We start from the raw sequence: 27,978 nt of genomic DNA, 5'->3' as shown, positions 1-27,978 counted from the left end.
AAATGGGAAAAATAAATAAATAAATTAAATAAATACCAATAAAAAATAAAGAAGAGTATTATTTTTTCCACATTTTACTACGCTAATACGAAAACCAAACAACTCCACTCCAAAGTGTGCAGGAGATGCTTTCAATCAAAGAGACGTTGGTTCGCGCGCAACCATACTTATCCATGTAAGCTTCTGTTTGGTCAATTCTCATTTAACTAAATCCAATTACCATCGATTGGGCCTCTGCGTAAAGCCGAGCTTTAGGGTTTTCTTGATAGTGCAGAAATCCTAACTTGGATGGAGCGCATCCATTTAACCTATTACATCCTCTGATGGAGCGTCGAGGAGGGAAATTCACATCATTGATTCGCCCACACCCGGGTTTTCCACAGGGGAGGGCTTCCAAAACACCTCCATCCTCTCTCCTCCGGCGGCGAAGGAGCTCCCGAGTAAAGCTGACCTGGATGGAGCATCCCGTTTAAGCGGCGGGTGCTTTGATGTGGATGCGGTGAATATTATCGGCCTTTGAAGGCCGGGCTCCTACAATGCGATGCGGTTTGAATCTGCACGTACTTTGCAGGTGCTACAATGCGATAATCCCGCCAGCCGGTTGATGCATTATGCATTTTCCATAAAGCAGGACCATCACCTGAAGGTATATATTGACAGAGACTCTGAGAGGCTCGTGGATGTGGGAGGAAAACACTCGTGTTATCTTGGCTTTTTGCAAATCGGCTCGACATCTTTCCTCTGGAGGGAGGCAAATAGCTAAATAAACAGAGTAGAATAACATTTGACTGGGCTGCGCCATGCCTTTAGAAGACCAATTTAGCTGACTGAAGGCTCCTCACAGGAGCTACACGGGAGCGTCGGCATGAAAATTTCCACCTGATTTCACAGGGGAGGTTTTTTTTTAAAAAAACATACCTTTAGGCAGCTCCTTTACACGTCTTTCGAGTGCAAGATCATTTTATATTTCACTCCTGCAAATTTCATACTATTCACTCATTTTTAAAGGAAATTCTCCCTTGACTTTGGGGCCAGGTATGGTGGGTGGGGTGCCTTGCTTAAGGGCATTTTGGTTCTAGGGTGGGACTTCGTCCAACAGACAATATATCATATATAGCAGGGGTGCCCATTACGTCGATCGCGATCGACTGGTCGATCTCGGAGGGTGTGTCAGTCGATCTCAAGCCAGGCATTAAAAAATAGACATAAAAATGAGCAATCATCAATCATACCAAGACTTCACTTTCGTCAGTTGTTTGACATTCTCGGCACCCGAGGATCTTGTGAGATGACGCTGGCTGCTGCGAGCTCATATTTAAGAAAAAAATCACTAACAGGGCGGACGCAGAGAAACACATTTTATTTCTAGAGACTCCGTACCTACTGTCAAAACTCTAAAGAGCGACTGCACAGTTCCTGTCTTCACCATAAAAGACCTGTTTCATCCTGCCTGTGCTAACAAAATAAGAGTCTCAGAAAGCTAGCGTGCACAAGCTACGGAGTTTGATGCCAATGTATTTCTCCCCCGCCCTCAGCGACCGCTTTCTCACTTGCTTGCCCACCCGCACACTCACTGACGTCACTCACCTGCTGCCAGACATTAAAGGGCCACACACATATGCTACTCTCATAACAAAGCGTTTAAAAACGAGTATGCAAGTTGGACAAATGAGATGCCAAATCCAACCACTTTCATGTGGTATTGGACAGAAAGGAGGACTTTTTTTTTCCTCCATTTAAAAAATGCGGACGTTATCAGCACCACTGTCTGATTCCAATCAATGCAAGTCATCAGAATCAAATACACCGACTTATATTCTTGTCTTCATGAAAGAAAGGAATCTATGTGTGTTAAACATGCTTGTATTATCATTAAACACCATTAACTTGTTAACAAAAATGTCTCTTTCATAAATAAATAAATATAAATTATAAATAGGAATGAGGTAGATCTCCTCGACTTGGTCAATTGAAAAGTAGCTCGCCTGCAGAAAAAGTGTGAGCGCCCCTGATATATAGTATGCATTTAAAAAAAAAGACATGCAAAACAGGCCAAAACTTTGGACACACTTTCACATTCAATGACTATTTACATTGTAGATTGTCACTGAAGGCATCAAAACTATGAATGAACACATGTGGAGTTATGTACTTAACAAAAAAAAAGGTGAAATAACTGAAAACATGATTTATATTCTGGTTTCTTCAAAATAGCCACCCTTTGCTCTCGTTACTGCTTTGCACACTCTTGGCATTCTCTCGATGAGCTTCAAGAGGTAGTCACCTAAAATGGTTTTCACTTCACAGGTGTGCTTGAAGCTCATCGAGAGAATGCCAAGAGTGTGCAAGGCAGCAATCAGAGCAAAGGATGGCTATTTTGAATAGAATAGAAAAGAACAGAATACAAATTACTTTATTTATCAGGATGCCACCCGATCACCTCCCTAGGGAGGTGTTTAGGGCACGTCCAACCGGTAGGAGGCCATTGGGAAGACTATGTCTCCCAGTTGGCCTGGGAACACCTGGGAAGAGCTGGACGAAGTGGCTTGGGAGAGGGAAGTCTGGGCTTCCCTGCTTAGGCTGCTGCCCCCGCGACCCAACCTCGGATAAGCGGAAGAAGGTGGATGGATGGATGGTACTTTATTGATCCCTGGGGGGAATTCAGCACCACAGTTCGCTCACAATAGACAATAATAATAATAAATAGGATAATTTATATCATATATTATACATATATATAATATATTAATAATATAAATATATTCTACATATATTCTACATTTAAGTGCAGTCCAGAAGGAACATATGCATTATACAGTCTGATGGCTGTCTGAATGAAGGACCTCCTGTGTCGTTCCGTGTTGCATTTTGGGATTCTGAGCCTTCCACTGAATGTGCTCATTCTCTCGCGTGTGTGTGTGACAATCATAGGTACTTTAACTTTAACAAGGTCATTAACGTCAACAAAGTGCACCTTTTTGCATTCACGCACAGCATAAAATTTTTGGTGGACAAAATGACACAAAAAAGGAGTGGAAGATTTTACATGTAGACAAACTGTTGGGTCACAGTCCACACTATGGTGAGTTCAAGAACTGCCGAAATTAGTAGGACAAAACGATGTTGACCAAATATGCTTGTCAGTGAAGCATACACACAAACTATTAAACAATGGGCTTTCTAACAATTAGGACGGTTTGTGTTGTGTTTGTCCTCAAACAAAAAACATAATAAAACAAAAATATTTTTCCCCTCATCTTTTTCCAATATCAATCCATTTTTAAAAATGCTCCAGGCAGCCACTGGGGCGGCACTAAAGAGCTGACCCCCGTCCTAAAGGGCTCCACCCCATTTTATTCCCCAAAACACCATCATATTGGTCATAGAAAGAACCTCAAGTTAGAAATAAACAGAAACGCACATAAGGATGAGCTTTAGCAGTCCGTCTTTCCATTGGACGACTTATTATTCGACTTATTATTCAGCCGGTTGCCTTTGTTTTGTTCACCACTCCGAGCTAACCAGCGCATTATCAGCATTGACCAAATATGCCTGATTAGCACTCCAACAAGTTAATAACATCAAACAAAGCGCACCTTTGTGCATTCACGCACAAAATAAAACCTTTGGTGGACAACATTAAGACAAAGAAGGAGTGGAAGATTTTACATGTAAACAAACTGTTACGTTAGAGTCCACACTATGGTGAGTTCAAAAACCGCTGAAATTAGTAGGACAAAACACTGTTGACCAAATACTCTCATGAGTGAAACATACACACACATATTAAAGAGTGGGCTTTCTAACAACTGGAAAGGTTTGTGTTATGTTTGTCCTCAAACAAAAAACATACTAAAACAAAAAAAAATATTTTTCCCCTCATCTTTTTACAATTTCAAACCTTTTTTAAAAATGCTCCAGGGAGCCACTAAAGAGCTGACCTCCATCCTTTGGGGCTGCACCCCATTTTAGTCCCCAGAACATCTTCATATTGGTCATAAAAGTCATAATTGGTCATAGAAAGAACCTCAAGTCAAAAATAAACAGAAACGCACATAAAATATGAGCTTTAGCAGTTCGTTTTGCCATCGGGAGACTTATTTTTCAGCCGGTTGCCTTTGTTTTGTTTACCACTGCGAGCTAACCAGCGCATTATCAGGACTGACCAAATATGCCTGATTAGCACTCCAAAATGCCGAGAATAATTTCGCCACACCTAGTGTGTGTGACCATCATTGGTACTTTAACTTTAAAAAGTCATTAACATCAACAAAGCACACCTTTGTGCGCTCATGCACAGCATAAAACATTTGGTGGACATAAGGAGACAAAGAAGGAGTGGAAGATTTCACATGTAAAACAAACTGTTACGTCACAGTCCACACTATGGTGAGTTCAAGAACCGCTGAAATTAGGACAAAACCATGTTGACCAAATACTCTCTTGAGTGAAGCATACACACAAACATATTAAACAATGGGCTTTCTAAGAATTGCAAAGGTTTGTGTCGTGTTTGTCCTCAAACAAAAAACAAACAAAAAAATTTTCGGCCACCTTTTTTAAAAATGCTCCAGGAAGCCACTAGGGCGGCACCAAAGAGCTGACCCCCATCCTTTGGGGCTGCACCCCATTTTAGTCCGCAAAACATCTTCATATTGGTCATAAAAGTCATAATTGGTCATAGAAAGAACCTCATGTCAAAAATAAACAGAAACGCACATAAAATATGAGCTTTAGCAGTTCGTTTTGCCATCGGGAGACTTATTTTTCAGCCGGTTGCCTTTGTTTTGTTTACCACTGCGAGCTAACCAGCGCATTTCAAGCACTGACCAAATATGCCTGATTAGCACTCCAACAAGTCAGTAACATCAAATAAAGCGCACCTTTGTGCATTCACGCACAGCACAAAACCTTTGGTGGACAAAATTAAGACAAAGAAGGAGTTGACGATTTTACATGTAAACAAACTGTTGCATCTCAGTCCACACTATTGGTGAGTTCAAGAACCGCCAAAATTATTAGGACAAAACGATGTTGACCAAATATGCTTGTCAGTGAAGCATACACACAAAATTATTAAACCGTGGGCTTTCTAACAATTGGGAAGGTTTGTGTCGTGTTTGTCCTCAAACAAAAAACAAAAAAAATATATTTTTCGGCCACCTTTTTTAAAAATGCTCCAGGAAGCCACTAGGGCGGCACCAAAGAGCTGACCCCCGTCCTTGGGGCTGCACCCCATTTTAGTCCGCAAAACATCTTCATATTGGTCATAAAAGTCATAATGGGTCATAGAAAGAACCTCAAGTAAATAAACAGAAACGCACATAAAATATGAGCTTTAGCAGTTCGTTTTGCCATCGGGAGACTTATTTTACAGCCGGTTGCCTTTGTTTTGTTTACCACTCCGAGCTAACCAGCGCATTTTAAGCACTGACCAAATATGCCTGATTAGCACTCCAACAAGTCAATAACATCAAATAAAGCGCACCTTTGTGCATTCACGCACAGCACAAAACCTTTGGTGGACAAAATTAAGACAAAGAAGGAGTGGAAGAATTTACATGTAAACAAACTTGCATCACAGTCCACATTATCGGTGAGTTCAAGAACCGCCAAAATTATTAGGACAAAACGATGTTGACCAAATATGCTTGTCAGTGAAGCATACACACAAAATTATTAAGCCGTGGGCTTTCTAACAATTGGGAAGGTTTGTGTCATGTTTGTCCTCAAACAAAAAACATAGTAAAACAAACAAAAAAATTTTCAGCCACGTTTTTTAAAAAACGCTCCAGGAAGCCACTAGGGCGGCACCAAACAGCTGACCCCCACCCTTTGGGGCTGCACCCCATTTTAGTCCCCAAAACATCTTCATATTGGTCATAAAAGTCATAATTGGTCATAGAAAGAACCTCAAATCAAAAATAAACAGAAACGCACATAAAATATGAGCTTTAGCCATCGGGAGACTTATTTTTCAGCCGGTTGCCTTTGTTTTGTTTACCACTGCGAGCTAACCAGCGCATTTTAAGCACTGACCAAATATGCCTGATTAGCACTCCAACAAGTCAATAACATCAAATAAAGCGCACCTTTGTGCATTCACGCACAGCACAAAACCTTTGGTGGACAAAATTAAGACAAAGAAGGAGTTGACGATTTTACATGTAAACAAACTGTTGCATCACAGTCCACACTATTGGTGAGTTCAAGAACCGCCAAAATTATTAGGACAAAACGATGTTGACCAAATATGCTGGTCAGTGAAGCATACACACAAAATTATTAAGCCGTGGGATTTCTAACAATTGGGAAGGTTTGTGTCGTGTTTGTCCTCAAACAAAAAACATAGTAAAACAAAAAAAAAAAATTTCACCCACGTTTTTTAAAAAACGCTCCAGGAAGCCACTAGGGCGGCACCAAAGAGCTGACCCCCATCCTTTGGGGTTGCACCCCATTTTAGTCCCCAAAACATCTTCATATTGGTCATAAAAGTCATAATTGGTCATAGAAAGAACCTCAAGTCAAAAATAAACAGAAACGCACATAAAATATGAGCTTTAGCAGTTCGTTTTGCCATCGGGAGACTCATTTTACAGCCGGTTGCCTTTGTTTTGTTTACCACTGCGAGCTAACCAGCGCATTTTAAGCACTGACCAAATATGCCTGATTAGCACTCCAACAAGTCAATAACATCAAATAAAGCGCACCTTTGTGCATTCACGCACAGCACAAAACCTTTGGTGGACAAAATTAAGACAAAGAAGGAGTTGACGATTTTACATGTAAACAAACTGTTGCATCACAGTCCACACTATTGGTGAGTTCAAGAACCGCCAAAATTATTAGGACAAAACGATGTTGACCAAATATGCTTGTCAGTGAAGCATACACACAAAATTATTAAGCCGTGGGCTTTCTAACAATTGGGAAGGTTCGTGTCGTGTTTGTCCTCAAACAAAAAACAAAAAAATATATTTTTCGGCCACCTTTTTTAAAAATGCTCCGGGAAGCCACTAGGGCGGCACCAAAGAGCTGACCCCCATCCTTTGGGGCTGCACCCCATTTTAGTCCCCAAAACATCTTCATATTGGTCATAAAAGTCATAGTTGGTCATAGAAAGAACCTCAAGTCAAAAATAAACAGAAACGCACATAAAATATGAGCTTTAGCAGTTCGTTTTGCCATCGGGAGACTTATTTTTCAGCCGGTTGCCTTTGTTTTGTTTACCACTCCGAGCTAACCAGCGCATTATCAGCACATAATCACCGCATCCCAAATTGACATTCTTAGCGCGGTGGGTTTTAAGGAAAGAAAGGCGCAGCAGTGGGTTGCTGGGTTTCTGGGGGTGGTTGGGGGGGGGGGGGCGCTTTGCATTCAGCGAATAATCATCTGCAAACACAGATTGCCGTTTAAGATTTGGACAAGCACCAATTTCTTTCACATACCAAGCCGCCTCGGAGAACATTGACATTCGTTTGATGGAATTCATTGTGACACGTTAATTGCGTCGACTTGTAATTCTGGCTAATTGATGCTTGTTGTGTCTCTGGAAATTAGGCCGGCTAGATAATAGCGCAAATATTATGAAAGACCGCCCGCCTGTCTCTTTGTGCCACACAAAATTTAAAAAAAAGACGTACGCGCGAGCCGGCGACAAGGAGAACTAACCTGGGCAATTTTCATCGAGTTCTGCGTGGAACCGCCGGCGTGATATTCAACTTCTTTTCTCTTGACGATTTCTTCGAACCTGGAAAGAAAGCACACACACACACAAACATGTTTGTTATTTTATTTTTTTTTATGTTCAAGGATAATCATGGAATAACTCACCAACAACATTTTTTTTACCCAAACAAAAGAAAGGCCGTGAGCAGAGAACAATTTGTCCACTTTTTCTACACACCGCTCAATACAAGAAGGGGGAGGGAAAAAAAGAACGATAATCTTGCTTCAAAACATAAAAGAGGTTCAAAAGGTTCGCTTGAGCGTCTTATTAAAATGCTATTGGTTATAGAAGAAAGCAAACATGCTTGCATTGACTTGCTAAAATGCGATACCTAAGACTATAAAAATGGGACCCATCACCTCCCTGCTTGGCACTCAGCATCAAGGGTTGGAATTGGGGGTTTAAATCACCAAAATGATTCCCGAGCGTGGCCAACCCTGCTGCTCACTGCTCCCCTCACCTTCCAGGGGGTGGAACAAGGGGATGGGTCAAATGCAGAGGGTAATTTCACCACAACTAGTGTGTGTGTGACTTTAACTTTAATATTAGAGCAGGGGTCACCAACCTTTTTGAAACCAAGAGCTACTTCTTGGGTACGGATTAATGCGAAGGGCTACCAGTTTGATACACACTTAAATAAATTGCCAGAAATAGCCAATTTGCTCAATTTACCTTTAATAAATAAATGTATATATATGTATGTATAAAAAATGGGTATTTCTGTCCGTCATTCCGTCGTACATTTTTTTTCTTTTTACGGAACATTTTTTGTAGATAATAAATGATGAAAAAACACTTAATTGAATGGTTTAAAAGAGGATAAAACAAGAAAAAAATGAAAATTATAATTTGAAACAGTTTATCTTCAATTCCGACTCTTTAAAATTCAAAATTCAACCGAAAAAAAAATGAAGGGAAAAAAAGCTAATTCCAATCTTTTTGAAAAAATTCAAAAAAATTATTTATGGAACATCATTGGAATTTTTCCTGATTAAGATTAATTTTAGAATTTTGATGACATGTTTTAAATAGGTTAAAATCCAATCTGCACTTTGTTATAATATATAACAAATTGGACCAAGCTATATTTCTAACAAAGACAAATCATTATTTCTTCTAGATTTTCCAGAACAAAATTTTTTAAAGAAATTCAAAAGACTTTGAAATAAGATTTAAATTTGATTCTACAGATTTTGTAGATTTGCCAGAATTATTTTTTTGAATTTTAATCATAATAAGTTTGAAGAAATATTTCACAAATATTTTTCATCAAAAAAACAGAAGCTAAAATGAAGAATTAAATAAAAATGTATTTATTATTATTTACAATTAAAAAAAAATATACTTGAAAATTGATTTAAATTGTCAGGAAAGAAGATGAAGGAATTTAAAAGGTAAAAAGGTATATGTGTTTAAAAATCCTAAAATCATTTTTTAAGGATGTATTTTTTCTCCAAACGTGTCTTTCTGAAAGTTATAAGAAGCAAAGTAAAAAATAAATAAAATGAAGACCAAGTCTTTAAAATATTTTCTTGGATTTTCAAATTCTATTTGAGTTTTGTCTCTCTTAGAATTAAAAATGTCGAGCAAAGCGAGACCAGCTTGCTAGTAAATAAATCAAATTTAAAAAATAGAGGCAGCTCACTGGTAAGTGCTGCTATTTGAGCTATTTTTAGAACAGGCCAGCGGGCGACTCATCTGGTCCTTACGGGCTACCTGGTGCCCGCGGGCACCGCGTTGGTGACCCCTGATCTAGAAAAATGATAATTCTTCTCACAGAGCAGATTTTATGTTGGAGTCTTTAACTTGTTTTAAGGGTTTTGGTCCTAAATGATCTCAGTAAGATATTACAGCTTGTTGCTGAGGTTTTGAGTAAAACATGCTTGAAAATAGATTATCAACTGATGCAAAGCTGTGTCATCAACACTCACAAGTTCAAAACTACTTTTTTAAATAATTTACTTAAAAAAAAAAAATCATGATGCCGTGCGCATGTCATTATGTGAAGATAATGGCACTAGCATTTACTTAATTCAAAAATATTTTTCAACATATTGAGCAAAAAGGTCTCATTTTTTTATCACCAAGAAAAGTGCACTTGTTATTATAGTGAGATTATACTTATTTTAAGGTGTTTTTGGGTTCATTGAGGGTAGCTAATTTTACTTGTTTTGGAAAGTCTTGACAAGCCAAATTTTCTTGTTCTATTAGCAGATAATTTTGCTTAGTTCAAGTAAAATACCCATCATTTTTATATATATTTTTTTTGTTTATGAACACTGACTTTTTGCAGTGTACACGCGAGCCAGCAACAATGAGAATTAAACTGGGCAATTTTCATAGAGTTCTGCGTGGAACCGCCAGCATGATATTAAATTTCTTGTAGGTATGCTTTGTACTATTCGAAACACATATTTGATATTTTATGCTAACAGTTAGCCATGTCATTAAAATGTCTTACAACTTTACCACCACGCTTGACTTTATTGTGGCATGTTTTGCACTCCACCTCTTCATTTTTTTTGTTTTGTAGGATAAAATAATCCCACACAGCTGACATTTTTACAGTAACTTTTAATTCACACGGCCGTCTGAACGGTTAGAACGCAGACCTGTGGATGTTTTGAAGGTGTTCTGGAAAATGCGGAACGGTGTTTAGGGAGCAGCAGAACAGTGGAATGTATTATTTAAATCGGTGTGTTGGAAAACACGGACCGGAGCTTTTTTAAAAACTGGATCTGGATCGGCATTTTCCCATGCCTTGCCGATACACATTTTTTGCCAAATATCGGCGGCCAATCTGATCCAAATATCAGATCGGGACAACCCTAGCGTGGAACCGCCAGCATGATATTCAACTTCTTGTAAGTATGCATCGTACTATTCAAAACACATATTTGATATTTTATGCTAATAGTTAGCTGTGTAGTCATACAGAAAAGGCCAAATATGTATGCCTTGTACTAGTCAAAACACATATTTGATATCTTATGCTAACAGTTAGCTGTGTAGTCATACCTTAGCTACAGAAAAGGCCAAATATGTATGCCTTGCACTATTCGAAACACATATTTCATATCTTATGCTAACAGTTAGCCAGACGTACAAGCGAATCAGCAATAATTAGAATTAACACGGGCAATTTTCATAGAGTTTTGCGTGGAACCACCAGCATGATATTCAACTTCTTGTAGGTATGCTTTGTACTACTCGAAACACATATTTGATATTTTATGCAAACAGTTAGCCATTTAGTCATAACTTAGCAACAGAAAAGGCCAAATATGTGTGCCTTTTACTATTTGAAACACACACTTGATTTTTTATGCTAACAGTTTGCCATGTAGTTATACCTTAGCTACAAAAAAGGCCAAATATGTAGGCCTTGTACTATTCGAAACACGTATTTCATATCTTATGCTAACAGTTAGCCAGACGTACACACGAGCCAGCAACAACGAGAACTAACCCACGCATTTTCATAGAGTTCTGCGAGGAACCGCCAGCATGATATTCAACTTCTTGTAAGTATGTCTTGTACTATTCGAAACACATATTTGATATTTTATGCTAACAGTTAGCCGTGTAGTCAAACCTTAACTACAGAAAAAGCCAAATATGTATGCCTTGTACTATTCGAAACACATATTTGATATTTTATGCTAACAGTTAGCCATTTAGTCATACCTTGGCTACTGTAATGGCCAAATACGTATGCCTTGTACTATTCGAAACACGTATTTCATATCTTATGCTAACAGTTAGCCAGACGTACACACGAGCCAGCAACAACGAGAACTAACCCACGCATTTTCATAGAGTTCTGCGAGGAACCGCCAGCATGGTATTCAACTTCTTGTAAGTATGTCTTGTACTATTCGAAACACATATTTGATATTTTATGCTAACAGTTAGCCGTGTAGTCAAACCTTAACTACAGAAAAAGCCAAATATGTATGCCTTGTACTATTTGAAACACATATTTGATATTTTATGCTAACAGTTAGCCATTTAGTCATACCTTGGCTACTGTAATGGCCAAATACGTATGCCTTGTACTATTCGAAACACATATTTAATATTATATGCTAACAGTTAGACATACCTTGGCTACAGAAAAGGCCAAATATGTATGCCTTGTACTATTCGAAACCCATATTTGATATTTTATGCTAACATTTAGCCAGACGTACACGCGAACCAGCAACAACGAGAATGAACTAATTAACTGTGGTAAAATTACTCTCTGCATTTGACCCGTCCCCTTGTTTCACCCCCTGAGAGGTGAGGGGAGCAGTGAGCAGCAGCGGTGGCTGTGCTCGGGAATCATTCTGGTGATTTAACCCCCAATTCCAACCTTTGATGCTGAGTGCCAAGCAGGGAGGCAATGGGTCCCCTTTTTATAGTCTTTGGTATGACTCGGCCGAGGTTTGACTCAACTCACAACCTACCGATCTCTAACCACTAGGCCACTGAGTATTTACATTATTTACCCATTACTTTGGTTCATTCACATATTACTTTGGCATTTTTGCTTTATTGGCTCTGACAGGTCCAATTGTGAAAAATACTGACATTTAAAAATATACATCATATGTTCTGTTAAAGGGGAACATTATCACCAGACCTATGTAAGCGTCAATATATACCTTGATGTTGCAGAAAAAAGACCATATGTTTTTTTAACCGATTTCCGAACGCTAAAAGGGTGAATTTGGCGATTTAAAAGCCTTTCAGTTAATATCCTGTCAGAGTGACGTCACAACAGGAAGCGATCCGCCATTTTCTCAATCTTATTACACGCACCAGGTCAAATCAGCTCTGTTATTTTCCGTTTTTCTCGATTGTTTTCCGTACTTTGGAGACATCATGCCTCGTCGGTGTTTTCTCGGAGGGTGTAACAACACAAACAGAGACGGATTCAAGTTGCACCACTGGCCAAAAGATGCGAAAGTCTCTCGTTTGTTCCCCACACTTTACCGACGACAGCTATGCTACGACAGAGATGGCAAGAATGTGTGGATATCCTGCGACACTCAAAGCAGATGCATTTCCAACGATAAAGTCAACGAAATCTGCAATACTGGAAAATAGACCACCACTGAATCTGCCGGAGTGCGAGCTTTTCAGGGACGACGGCAGTCTCTTCGCGCAGACGAGCGAGGTAAACTCCCAAGATATTTATGCCACTTCTTTTTCTGTCTCCTTTTGTCCACCAAACTTATAACGTTGTGCATGAATGCGCAAAGGTGAGTTTTGTTGATGTTATTGACTTATGTGGAGTGTGCTAATCAGACATATTTGGTCAGGGCGTGACTGCAAGCTAATGAATGCTAACATGCTATTTAGGCTAGCTGTATGTACATATTGCATCATTATGCCTCATTTGCAGCTATATTTGCATCCAGCCTTTCCCTCCACCCACATTTAATGCCAAACAAACACATACCAATCGTTGGTTAGAAGGCGATCGCCGAATTCGTCCGCACTTCCTCCCGTGCTGCTGTCTGTCGTGATATGGCTCAATAGCTTCAGTTTCTTCTTCAATTTTGTTTTCGTTACCAGCCTCCACACTCCAACCATCCGTTTCAATACATGCGTAATCTGTTGAATCGCTTACGGCGCTGAAATCCGAGTCTGAATCCGAGCTAATATCGCTAACCCTTTCTGTGCTATCCGCCATGTTTGTTTCTGTGTGGTCACGCTGTGACGTCACAGGATAATGGACGGGTGGAAATAACGACGGTTAAAATCAGGCACTCTGAAGCTGTTTTTCGGGATATTGCGTGATGGGTAAAATTTGGGGAAAAAGTTCGAAAAATAAAATAAGCCACTGGGAACTGATTTTTATTGGTTTTAACCCTTCAGAAATTGTGATAATGTCCCCCTTTAAACCACTAATGGTAATTAACATAGGCTAGGAGGTGGTGTTCCTGTAATACTCTTTGGTCTGACAAATGGAACTGTGATCAGGTTGCAAACAGCCCCTTTAAGTCATAAAAACAAAGCCTTATAACCAATCGTTGGTTAGAAGGCGATCGCCGAATTCGTCCGCACTTCCTCCCATGCCGCTGTCTGTCGTGATATGGCTCAATAGATTCAGTTTCTTCTTCAATTTTGTTTTCGCTACCAGCCTCCACACTCCAACCATCCGTTTCAATACGTGCGTAATCTGTTGAATCGCTTACGGCGCTGAAATCCGAGTCTGAATCCGAGCTACTATGCTATACCTTTCTGTGCCATTCGCCATGTTTGTTTCTGTGTGGTCACGCTGTCACGTCACAGGATAATGGACGGGTGGATGTAACGACGGTTAAAATCAGGCACTTTGAAGCCGTTTTTCGGGATATTGCGTGATGGTTAAAATTTGGAAAAAAAATTCGAAAAATAAAATAAGCCATTGGGAACTGATTTTTATTGGTTTTAACCCTTCAGAAATTGTGATAATGTTCCCCTTTAAACCACTAATAGTAACTAACATAGGCTAGGAGGTGGTGTTCCTGTAATACTCTTTGGTCTGACAAATGGAACTGTGATCAGGTTGCAAACAGCCCCTTTAAGTCATAAAAACAAAGCCTTCTAACCAATCGTTGGTTAGAAGGCGATCGCCGAATTCGTCCACGCTTCCTCCCGTGCTGCTGTCCGTCGTGATATGGCTCAATAGCTTCAGTTTCTTCTTCAATTTTGTTTTCGTTACCAGCCTCCACACTCCAACCATCCGTTTCAATACATGCGTAATCTGTTGAATCGCTTACGACGCTGGAATCCGAGTCTGAATCCGAGCTACTATGCTATACCTTTCTGTGCTATTCGCCATGTTTGTTTCTGTGTGGTCACAGGATAATGGACGGGTGGCTATAACGACGGTTAAAATCAGGCACTCTGAAGCTGTTTTTCGGGATATTGCGTGATGGGTAAAATTTGGAGAAAAAGTTCGAAAAATAAAATAAGCCACTGGAAACTGATTTTTATTGGTTTTAACCCTTCAGAAATTGTGATAATGTTCCCCTTTAAACCACTAATAGTAACTAACATAGGCTAGGAGGTGGTGTTCCTGTAATACTCTTTGGTCTGACGAATGGAACTGTGATTAGGATGCAAACAGCCCCTTTAAGTCATAAAAACAAAGCCTTATAACCAATCGTTGGTTAGAAGGCGATCGCCGAATTCGTCCGCGCTTCCTCCCGTGCCGCTGTCTGTCGTGATATGGCTCAATAGCTTCAGTTTCTTCTTCAATTTCGTTTTCGCTACCAGCCTCCACACTCCAACCATCCGTTTCAATACATGCGTAATCTGTTGAATCGCTTACGGCGCTGAAATCCGAGTCTGAATCTGAGCTACTATGCTATACCTTTCTGTGCTATCCGCCATGTTTGCTTCTGTGTGGTCACGCTGTGACGTCACAGGATAATGGACGGGTGGATATAACGACGGTTAAAATCAGGCACTTTGAAGTTGTTTTTCGGGATATTGCGTGATGGGTAAAATTTGGAGAAAAAGTTCGAAAAATAAAATAAGCCACTGGGAACTGATTTTTATTGGTTTTAACCCTTCAGAAAGTGTGATAATGTTCCCCTTTAAACCACTAATAGCAACTAACATAGGCTAGGAGGTGGTGTTCCTGTAATACTCTTTGGTCTGACAAATGGAACTGTGATCAGGATGCAAACAGCCCCTTAAGTCATAAAAACAAAGCCTTCTAACCAATCGTTGGTTAGAAGGCTATCGCCGAATTCGTCCGCGCTTCCTCCCATGCTGCTGTCTGTCGTGATATGGCTCAATAGATTCAGTTTCTTCTTCAATTTTGTTTTCGCTACCAGCCTCCACACTCCAACCATCCGTTTCAATACGTGCGTAATCTGTTGAATCGCTTACGGCGCTGAAATCCGAGTCTGAATCCGAGCTACTATGCTATACCTTTCTGTGCTATCCGCCATGTTTGTTTCTGTGTGGTCACGCTGTGACGTCACAGGATAATGGGCGGGTGGAAATAACGACGGTTAAAATCAGGCACTTTGAAGCCGTTTTTCGGGATATTGCGTGATGGTTAAAATTTGGAAAAAAAGTTCGAAAAATAAAATAAGCCATTGGGAACTGATTTTTATTGGTTTTAACCCTTCAGAAATTGTGATAATGTTCCCCTTTAAACCACTAATAGTAACTAACATAGGCTAGGAGGTGGTGTTCCTGTAATACTCTTTGGTCTGACAAATGGAACTGTGATCAGGATGCAAACAGCCCCTTTAAGTCATAAAAACAACGCCTTCTAACCAATCGTTGGTTAGAAGGCGATCGCCGAATTCGTCCGCACTTCCTCCCATGCCGTTCTCTGTCGTGATATGGCTCAATAGATTCAGTTTCTTCTTCAATTTTGTTTTCGCTACCAGCCTCCACACTCCAACCATCCGTTTCAATACGTGCGTAATCTGTTGAATCGCTTACGGCGCTGAAATCCGAGTTTGAATCCGAGCTACTATGCTATACCTTTCTGTGCTATTCGCCATGTTTGTTTCTGTGTGGTCACGCTGTGACGTCACAGGATAATGGACGGGTGGAAATAACGACGGTTAAAATCAGGCACTTTGAAGCCGTTTTTCGGGATATTGCGTGATGGGTAAAATTTGGAGAAAAAGTTCGAACAATAAAATAAGCCACTGGAAACTGATTTTTATTGGTTTTAACCCTTCAGAAATTGTGATAATGTCCCCCTTTAAACCACTAATGGTAATTAACATAAGCTAGGAGGTGGTGTTCCTGTAATACTCTTTGGTCTGACAAATGTAACTGTGATCAGGTTGCAAACAGCCCCTTTAAGTCATAAAAACAAAGCCTTCTAACCAATCGTTGGTTAGAAGGCGATCGCCGATTTAGTCCGCTCTTCCTCCCGTGCTGCTGTCCGTCGTGATATGGCTCAATAGCTTCAGTTTCTTCTTCAATTTCGTTTTCGCTACCAGCCTCCACACTCCAACCATCCGTTTCAATACATGCGCAGTCTGTTGAATCGCTTACGGCGCTGAAATCCGAGTCTGAATCCGAGCTACTATGCTATACCTTTCTGTGCTATTCGCCATGTTTGTTTCTGTGTGGTCACGCTGTGACGTCACAGGATAATGGACGGGTGGCTATAACGACGGTTAAAATCAGGCACTCTGAAGCTGTTTTTCGGGATATTGCGTTATGGGTAAAATTTTGAGAAAAGTTTTGAAAAATAAAATAAGCCACTGGAAACTGATTTTTATTGGTTTTAACCCTTCAGAAATTGTGATAATGTTCCCCTTTAAACCACTAATAGTAACTAACATAGGCTAGGAGGTGGTGTTCCTGTAATACTCTTTGGTCTGACAAATGGAACTGTGATCAGGTTGCAAACAGCCCCTTTAAGTCATAAAAACAAAGCCTTCTAACCAATCGTTGGTTAGAAGGCGATCGCCGAATTCGTCCGCACTTCCTCCCGTGCTGCTGTCTGTCGTGATATGGCTCAATAGATTCAGTTTCTTCTTCAATTTCGTTTTCGCTACCAGCCTCCACACTCCAACCATCCGTTTCAATACATGCGTAGTCTGTTGAATCGCTTACGGCGCTGAAATCCGAGTCTGAATCCGAGCTACTATGCTATACCTTATTGTGCTATCCGCCATGTTTGCTTCTGTGTGGTCACGCTGTGACGTCACAGGATAATGGACGGGTGGATATAACGACGGTTAAAATCAGGCACTTTGAAGCCGTTTTTCGGGATATTGCGTGATGGGTAAAATTTGGAGAAAAATTTTGAAAAATAAAATAAGCCACTGGGAACTGATTTTTATTGGTTTTAATCCTTCAGAAATTGTGATAATGTTCCCCTTTAAACCACTAATGGTAACCAACATAGGCTAGGAGGTGGTGTTCCTGTAATATTCTTTGGTCTGACAAATGGAACTGTGATCAGGATGCAAACAGCCCCTTTAAGTCATAAAAACAAAGCCTTCTAACCAATCGTTGGTTAGAAGGCTATCGCCGAATTCGTCCGCGCTTCCTCCCGTGCTGCTGTCTGTCGTGATATGGCTCAATAGCTTCAGTTTCTCCTTCAATTTTGTTTTCGTTACCAGCCTCCACACTCCAACCATCCGTTTCAATACATGCGTAATCTGTTGAATCGCTTACGGCGCTGAAATCCGAGTCTGAATCCGAGCTAATATCGCTATCCCTTTCTGTGCTATCCGCCATGTTTGTTTCTGTGTGGTCACGCTGTGACGTCACAGGATAATGGACGGGTGGAAATAACGACGGTTAAAATCAGGCACTTTGAAGCTGTTTTTTGAGATATTCGGTGATGGGTAAAATTTTGAGAAAAACTTCGAAAAATAAAATAAGCCACTGGGGACTGATTTTTATTGGTTTTAACCCTTCAGAAATTGTGATAATGTTCCCCTTTAAACCACTAATGGTAACTAACATAGGCTAGGAGGTGGTGTTCCTGTAATACTCTTTGGTCTGACAAATGGAACTGTGATCAGGTTGCAAACAGCCCCTTTAAGTCATAAAAACAAAGCCTTATAACCAATCGTTGGTTAGAAGGCTATCGCCGAATTCGTCCGCGCTTCCTCCCATGCTGCTGTCTGTCGTGATATGGCTTAATAGCTTCAGTTCCTTCTTCAATTTCGTTTTCGCTATCAGCCTCCACACTCCAACCATCCGTTTCAATACATGCGTAGTCTGTTGAATCGCTTACGGCGCTGAAATCTGAGTCTGAATCCGAGCTAATATCGCTATACCTTTCTGTGCTATCCGCCATGTTTGTTTCTGTGTGGTCACGCTGTGACGTCACAGGATAATGGGCGGGGTGGAAATAACGACGGTTAAAATCATGCACTTTGAAGCCGTTTTTCGGGATATTGCGTGATGGGTAAAATTTGGAGAAAAACTTCGAAAAATAAAATAAGCCACCGGGAACTGATTTTTTATTGGTTTTAACCCTTCAGAAATTGTGAAACCACTAATGGTAACCAACATAGGCTAGGAGGTGGTGTTCCTGTAATACTCTTTGGTCTGACAAATGGAACTGTGATCAGGTTGCAAACAGCCCCTTTAAGTCATAAAAACAAAGCCTGGAAATTTATGTTCGGTCGATTTATTTCTTGGAACTATGCTTCTTTGCAATAAACCTTTGGAAAACTGCACTTTTAAACGCTGCCACATTTGGAAGGGACAAGCTATTGAATCATAAAAAAAACCTCATCTGTGTATCCCTGCACTGGGATTGCCTCTAATGAAGACAAGACTGGTTCTTCCAGCGAGAGAGATGCCACGCCGCCTCCTTTATCGGCGCGGCAATCAGCAATGCGTTCCCCGCGTCTTCGCCGCACTACGACCTTATGTTCCAACTGAACTCGTCATCGCCGAACAGGCTGTACCTCGCAGCTCCAAACAAGAGTCAACAGCAACAGCTATTTAAGACGTTTGGCATTGGCACAGCGGGTACAAACCACATGAAACGCACATTTCTTGCAAATGAGGCAACATTTAAAAGAGTAACAAACAGACCTTTCATCAGGAAGATTTATAACCAAGAAGCATTGTTACGACAAAGACATCAATCTTACATCTTGTGCTTATTTTCGAATCATTGCAACCAGTAGACAATTATTTTACATAGTTGTGTGTTTTTAGAGCAGTAATAAACTATGTTTACAAAATGTCCCGCTAGGGAAATGGCGCATTTTATTGAGTGACGTCTGAACCCTGCAAAGTTTAGACTAAACACTAAACGGAGACTGCATGAAGGCATAAACAAACGCTTGCTTTTTCCCGACCAAAAACCACAGGGACAAACCAACAGCTCTGTCATTTATAGGATGTACTTTTTTTTTTTACTTCATTGAAACTCACAAAATTATATGTCTTGTCCTTTAACATTGCTTCTTTTTTTAAACAAACAATAATTATAGTGGATATCCATCCATTCATTCATTTTCTACCGCTTGTCTCTTTCGGGGTCGCGGGGGGTGCTGGAGCCTATCTGTAGGCGGGGTACACCTTATATAAAAATAAAGGAAGACATAAAGGGATAACTACAACAAAATATAATAATAATAATAATAATGGATTAGATTTATATCGCGCTTTTCTATTGTTAGACACTCCAAACTCTCACAGTGAAGTGGGAACCCATCATTCATTCACCCCTGGTGGTGGTAAGCTACATTTGTAGCCACAGCTGCCCTGGGGTGGACTGACGGAAGTATGGCTGCTAGTTTGCGTCTACGGCCCAGCCGACCACCACCAATCATTCATTCATCATTCATTCACCAGTGTGAGCGGCACCGGGGGGAAGGGTGAAGTGTCCTGCCCAAGGACACAATGGCAGCGATTTTTTGGATGTCTATAGGTGGGAAGCGAACCTGCAACCCTCAGGTTTCTGGCACGGCCGCTTTACCCACTACGCCATGCCGCCCCCCAATGTATATATATATATATATATATATTTCTTTTTCTAATCAGATTAATGGCACTTTTGAATTTGAATTAATCATGACTAATCCAATTGTATTACTCACTTAAAGAGTTTAAAATATCTTCAAAAAGATACCAATATTTTGGACAAAAAAAGCTATTTTAGATTATATATAGGACCTTTTTGAACTTTCTCAGTATCATGTTAGACACGCTCGACATCCATTGCTTTCGGTCCCCGATTGGTACCAGGCCGCAGAAGAATTTTTTATTTAAAAAAAAAAAAGAAAATTTTTTATTTTTATTTTATTTTTTTTATTGAATCAACATAAAAAACACAATATACACTTACAATTAGTGCACCAACCACAAAAACTTCCCTTTTTCATTACAAAGAAGAAGAAAAAAGAAAAAAGAAAAAAGAAAAAGGGCTGTGGGACAAATTATTAAGCGTTGACTGGTCCGCGGACACTAAAAGGTTGGGGACCACTGCTCTACCGGGCCGTGGCCTGACTGGTACCGGGCCGCAGAAGAATTTTTAATTCATTTTTATTAAAAAAATAAATAAATAAAAAAAAAATATTTTTTTTTTTATTTATTAATTTAACATTAAAAACACAATATACACTTACAATTAGTGCACTAACCACAAAAACCTCCCTTTTTCATGACAAAAACGTCCCTTTTTAATGTAAGCGTCAATATATACCTTGATGGTGCAGAAAAAAGACCATACATTTTTTTAACCGATTTCCGAACTCTAAATGGGTGGATTTTGGCGAATTAAACGCCTTTCCGTTCATCGCTCTTTTTGCGATGACGTCAGAACGTGACGTCTTCTAGGTAATACAGCCGCCATTTTCATTTTCAACACATTGTAAACATTGGGTCTCAGCTCTGTTATTTTCCGTTTTTTCGACTATTTTTCGGAACTTTGGAGACATCATGCCTCGCCGGTGTGTTGTCGGAGGGTGTAACAACACTAACGGAGGGATTCAAGTTGCACCACTGGCCCGGAGATGCGAAAGTGTCTGCGGCCAGACCCCCATTGAATGTGCCAGAGTGTCTCCACGTTTTACCGGCGATGACAGACATGGCACAGAGATGTATGGATAACCTGCAGATGCATTTGCAACGATAAATTCAACGAAATCACAAAGGTGAGTTTTGTTGATGTTGACTTATGTGCTAATCAGACATATTTGGTTGCGGCGTGACTGCCAGCTAATCGATGCTAACATGCTACGCTAATCGAGGCTAACATGCTATTTACCGGCGGTGCTAAAGCAGACAAGGCAAAGAGATGTATGGATAAACTGCAGATGCATCTGCAACTATAAAGTCAACGAATTCACAAAGGTGAGTTTTGTTGATGTTGACTGCCAGCTAATCGATGCTAACATGCTACGCTAATCGATGCTAACATGCTATTTACCGGCGGTGCTAAAGCAGACATGGCACAGAGATGTATGGATAACCTGCAGATGCATTTGCAACTATATTACGTTTCCTTCCACCCACATTTAATGCGGAAAAAACACTTACCAATCTTTGATTGATTGATTGATTGATACTTTTATTAGTAGTTTGCACAGTACAGTACATATTCCGTACAATTGACCACTAAATGGTAACACCCGAATAAGTTTTTCAACTTGTTTAAGTCGGGGTCCACGTTAATCAATTAATGGTTAATCAATCGAAGGATTTAAGTTGCTTCAATGTCACAAGATGCGAAAGTCCTGATCGTTTGGGCCGCACATTTTACCGGCGATGCTAACGCAGCTATTCGGCCATGCTATGGCTATGAATAGCGTCAACAGCTATTCGCTCAATAACTTCAGTTTCTTCTTCAATACTTTCATACTCCAACTATCCGTTTCAATACATGCATAATCTGTTGAATCGCCTAAGCCGCTGAAATCAGAGTCTGAATCCGAGCTAATGTCGCTATATTTTGCTGTGGTATTCGCCGTTGTTTGTTTACATTGGCAGCATTGTATGACGTCACAGGGAAATGGATAGTCGCATCGCAAATAGCGAAAATCAAGCACTTTAAAGCTTTTTTTAGGGATATTCGGGGACTGGTAAAATAAAAATAAAAACTTCAAAAAATACAACAAGCCACTGGGAAATGATTTTTATTGTTTTTAACCCTTTTGAAATAGTGATAATGTTCCCCTTTGAAGCTTTTTTTAGGGATATTCCGGGAGATGTAAAATTATGAAAAAAACTTCGAAAAATAAAACAATTTTTATTGGTTTTAACCCTTCTGAAATTGTGATAATGTTCCCCTTTAACCCGGTTATGTCTCGAACGAGGGATTACTGTACTGCGATTCAAGAATACCATAAAATATTTAACTACAGTTAAGTAGAGGGCCACAAACTATCGGCCTGTGGACCGCGGGTTTGAGGCACCCCCGTATTGAATAGATGTGTATGCGCCGGTTTCAGTTTGTACTTTCTAAAGTACCGGCGATGCTAACGCAGCTATTCGGCCATGCTATGGCTATGAATAGCGTCAACAGCTATTCGCTCAATAACTTCAGTTTCTTCTTCAATACTTTCATACTCCAACTATCCGTTTCAAAACATGCGTAATCTGTTGAATCGCCTAAGCCGCTGAAATCAGAGTCTGAATCCGAGCTAATGTCGCTATATTTTGCTGTGGTATTCGCCGTTGTTTGTTTACATTGGCAGCATTGTATGACGTCACAGGGAAATGGATAGTCGCATCGCAAATAGCGAAAATCAAGCACTTTCAAGCTTTTTTTAGGGATATTCGGAGACTGGTAAAATAAAAATAAAAACTTCAAAAAATACAACAAGCCACTGGGAACTGATTTTTATTGTTTTTAACCCTTTTGAAATAGTGATAATGTTCCCCTTTGAAGCTTTTTTTAGGGATATTCCGGGAGATGTAAAATTATGAAAAAAACTTCGAAAAATAAAACAATTTTTATTGGTTTTAACCCTTCTGAAATTGTGATAATGTTCCCCTTTAACCCGGTTATGTCTCGAACGAGGGATTACTGTACTGCGATTCAAGAATACCATAAAATATTTAACTACAGTTAAGTAGAGGGCCACAAACTATCGGCCTGTGGACCGCGGGTTTGAGGCACCCCCGTATTGAATAGATGTGTATGCGCCGGTTTCAGTTTGTACTTTCGCAGCTATTCGGCCATGCTATGGCTATGAATAGCGTCAACAGCTATTCGCTCAATAGCTTCAGTTTCTTCTTCAATACTTTCATACTCCAACCATCCGTTTCAATACATGCGTAATCTGTTCAATCGCCTAAGCCGCTGAAATCAGAGTCTGAATCCGAGCTAATGTCGCTATATTTTGCTGTGGTATTCGCCGTTGTTTGTTTACATTGGCAGCAGGGAAATGGATAGTCGCATCGCAAATAGCGAAAATCAAGCACTTTAAAGCTTTTTTTAGGGATATTCGGGGACTGGTAAAATAAAAATAAAAACTTCAAAAAATACAACAAGCCACTGGGAACGGATTTTTATTGTTTGTAACCCTTTTGAAATAGTGATAATGTTCCCCTTTGAAGCTTTTTTTAGGGATATTCCGGGAGATGTAAAATTATGAAAAAAACTTCGAAAAATAAAACAATTTTTATTGGTTTTAACCCTTCTGAAATTGTGATAATGTTCCCCTTTAACCCGGTTAGGTCTCGAACGAGGGATTACTGTACTGCGATTCAAGAATACCATAAAATATTTAACTACAGTTAAGTAGAGGGCCACAAACTATCGGCCTGTGGACCGCGGGTTTGAGGCACCCCCGTATTGAATAGATGTGTATGCGCCGGTTTCAGTTTGTACTTTCTAAAGTACCGGCGATGCTAACGCAGCTATTCGGCCATGCTATGGCTATGAATAGCGTCAACAGCTATTCGCTCAATAACTTCAGTTTCTTTTTCAATACTTTCATACTCCAACTATCCGTTTCAATACATGCGTAATCTGTTGAATCGCCTAAGCCGCTGAAATCAGAGTCTGAATCCGAGCTAATGTCGCTATATCTTGCTGTGCTATTCGCCGTTGTTTGTTTACATTGGCAGCATTGTATGACGTCACAGGGAAATGGATAGTCGCATCGCAAATAGTGAAAATCAAGCACTTTAAAGCTTTTTTTAGGGATATTCGGGGACTGGTAAAATCAAAATAAAAACTTCAAAAAATACAACAAGCCACTGGGAACTGATTTTTATTGTTTTTAACCCTTTTGAAATAGTGATAATGTTCCCCTGTGAAGCTTTTTTTAGGGATATTCCGGGAGATGTAAAATTTTGAAAAAAACTTCGAAAAATAAAACAATTTTTATTGTTTTTAACCCTTCTGAAACTGTGATAATGTTCCCCTTTAACGCGGTTATGTCTCGAACGAGGGATTACTGTACTGCGATTCGAGATTGCCATAAAATATTTAACTACAGTTAAGTAGAGGGCCACAAACTATCGGCATCGGTTTGAGGCACCCCCGTATTGAATAGATGTGTATGCGCCGGTTTCAGTTTGTACTTTCTAAAGCTACCGTTGAAAGATGAATAGCTGGGATTTTGGCGATGCAAAAAAAAAAAAAAAAAAAATGCATTCTCCCCGTCTACAAGTTGATATGCCTTGCCCCTGCAGCTGCAGCTGCACAGTGAATACTGCCCATTTGTCGCTGACATGGTGCACAGTTCAAGGTGTGTAATTCCACCTTAAATTAATCACAAGCATGGCCGCCTGTATAAACACACTATTACACGCCGTCAAGGCATTCCATGCCGTTGCCACTCCTTCCCACCGGACAAATAAACATGTCTGCTTTAAGCGGCAAAAGGCACGCTATGCAAACATGTCGTCCTTTTTTTCCCCGGCGAGCCAGCTGCGTTAACGAAGCATGGCCGAGCGGGGAGCGAGTGTGAAAGTAACCTTTACGGCTTCAAAGACAACTCCTATCTTTTCTCCAGGCAGGGCCTGTTCCTGGAACTTTCTATACAAGTGGAAAATAAGCTAACCGGGAGGAAGAAGGGGGGGGTTGGGGGGAGGCAGGGAGAAGAAAATCCACCCAGAGACACCTGTTATGACTCCTGGACAAAGGAGGAATTAAAGCACCGTGGGTGTTTATAACATGGAGGGACTCCAGAACTCGGCTTCTGAGGATTTTTGGGTTTGCCCCACCTTCCGGTGCAGACAGCATTAGGCCCTCCCTTCCTATTGGACGCCAGCTGCCTGGGGAGCTTTTTACACCTGCTAACATCGTGTGATCCCATAGTAGCGACACCGTAAATAAACCAAAAATCCACTGCAGCCGGAGCTGAGCCAGCGATGGGGAGTGAAAGAGAGAGGGAGGATGTGGGTATGCACTAAAAAAAAAAAAAGAAGAGGGATAGCTATGAACAAAATGTCTACAGCCGCTAAACTTGTCTAAGCTTACACAACCATGGCGGTGTTCGCTTGCACTCTGATGAATAACGTCAGCTGTGCACAACGGCGGACTGCCTATCAACAAGAGCTAGCATCCAGTCCCAATTGCGGGTTTTTGAATCCCCTAACCAAGGGACTACAGTGGGGCAAAAAAGTATTTAGTCAGCCCCCGATTGTGCAAGTTCTCCCACTTAAAATGATGACAGAGGTCTGTCATTTTCATCATAGGTACACTTCAACTGGGAGAGACAGAATGTGAAAATAAAATCCAGGAATTCACATTCAAGAATTTATTTGTAAATTATGGTGGAAAATAAGTATTTGATCAACCATACAAAGCTCTCACTGATGGAAGGAGGTTTTGGCTCAAAATCTCGCGATACATGGCCCCATTCATTCTTTCCTTAACACGGATCAATCGTCCTGTCCCCTTAGCAGAAAAACAGCCCCAAAGCATGATGTTTCCACCCCCATGCTTCACAGTAGGTATGGTGTCCTTGGGATGCAAATCAGTATTTTTCTTCCTCCAAACACGACGAGTTGAGTTTATGCCAAAATGGATACATGGATGATACAGCAGAGGATTGGGAGAATGTCATGTGGTCAGATGAAACCAAAATGGAACTTTTTAATATAAACTCAACTTGTCGTGTTTGGAGGAAAAAGAATACTGAGTTGCATCCCAAGTACACCATACCTACTGTGAAGCCTGGGGGTGGAAACATCATGCCTTGGGGCTGTTTTTCTGCTAAGGGGAAAGGACGATTGATCCGTGTTAAGGAAAGAATGAATGGGGCCATGTATCGTGAGATTTTGAGCCAAAACCTCCTTCCATCAGTGACAGCTTTGAATGGTTGACCAAATACTTATTTTCCAACAAAATTTACAAATAAATTCTTTAAAATTCCTACAATGTGAATTCCTGGATTTTTTTTTCACACTCTTTCTCGCTTTGCTCGACATTTTTAATTCTAAGAGAGACAAAACTCAAATAGAATTTGAAAATCCGAGAAAATATTTTAAAGACTTGGTCTTCATTTCATTTATTTTTTACTTTGCTTCTTATAACTTTCAGAAAGACACGTTTGGAGAACAAATAGAGCCTTAAAAATGATTTTAGGATTTTTAAACACATATACCTTTTTACCTTTTAAATTCCTTCATCCTCTTTCCTGACAATTTAAATCAATTTTTAAGTATTTTTTTTTTTATTGTAAAGAATAATAAATACATTTTTATTTAATTCTTCATTTTAGCTTCCGTTTTTTTGACGAAAAATATTTGTGAAATATTTCTTCAAACTTATTATGATTAAAATTCAAAAAATAATTCTGGCAAGTCTACAAAATCTGTAGAATCAAATTTAAATCTTATTTCAAAGTCTTTTGTATTTTTTTTTTTTTATTTTTGTTCTGGAAAATCTAGAAGAAATAATGATTTGTCTTTGTTAGAAATATAGCTTGGTCCAATTTGTTATATATTATAACAAAGTGCAGATTGGATTTTAACCTATTTAAAAAATGTCATCAAAATTCTAAAATTAATCTTAATCAGGAAAAATTACAATGATGTTCCATAAATATATTTTTTTAATTTTTTCAAAAAGATTGGAATTAGCTATTTTTCCCTTCATTTTTTTTTCGGTAGAATTTTGAATTTTAAAGAGTCGGAATTGAACATAAACTGTTTCAAAATATAATTTTCATTTTTTTCTTGTTTTATCCTCTTTTAAACCATTCAATTAAGTGTTTTTTTCATCATTTATTATCTACAAAAAATCTTCCGTAAAAAGAAAAAAAATGTACGACGGAATGACGGACAGAAATACCCATTTTTTATACATACACATATATACATTTATTTATTAAAGGTAAATTGAGCAATTGGCTATTTCTGGCAATTTATTTAAGTGTGTATCAAACTGGTGGCCCTTCGCATTAATCAGTACCCATGAAGTAGCTCTTGGTTTCAAAAAGGTTGGTGACCCCTGCTCTAATATTAAAGTTAAAGTCACACACACTTGATGTGGTGAAATTGAAGTGTACATATGATGAAAATTAAAGACCTCTGTCATCATTTTAAGTGGGAGAACTTGCACAATTGGTGGCTGACTAATACTTTTTTGCCATACTGTGTATATTATATATATCTATATATATCTATATATATATATATATATATATATATATATATCTATATATATACATATATATATATATATATATATATATATATATATATATATATATATATATACACACGTTTGGCCTGTACTGTATGTGTTCTTGTCTTACATAAGGATTGTAAATGATAGAAAACCTGCTCAGTGGCCTTGTGGTTAGAGTGTACGACCTGAAATCAATAGGTCGTGAGTTCAAACCCTGGCC

At 39.6% G+C, this 27,978-nt stretch overlaps 1 protein-coding gene across 2 annotated transcripts in view; it reads right to left on the bottom strand.

The window, feature by feature from the left end:
* LOC133558385 (adenosine kinase-like) overlaps positions 1–27,978 on the bottom strand; it is a 409,076-nt gene that overhangs the window by 340,119 nt on the left and 40,979 nt on the right. For both annotated transcript variants that reach the window (XM_061909732.1, XM_061909733.1), the window contains exon 4: positions 7,672–7,750. In XM_061909732.1, the coding sequence (XP_061765716.1) occupies positions 7,672–7,750 (79 nt within the window). The remainder of the gene's footprint in view (positions 1–7,671; positions 7,751–27,978) is intronic.

The sequence above is a fragment of the Nerophis ophidion genome, linkage group LG08, assembly GCF_033978795.1.
Source record: "Nerophis ophidion isolate RoL-2023_Sa linkage group LG08, RoL_Noph_v1.0, whole genome shotgun sequence".
In the NCBI taxonomy this organism is placed as follows: domain Eukaryota; kingdom Metazoa; phylum Chordata; class Actinopteri; order Syngnathiformes; family Syngnathidae; genus Nerophis; species Nerophis ophidion.
This window is presented reverse-complemented; position numbering and strand designations above follow the sequence as displayed.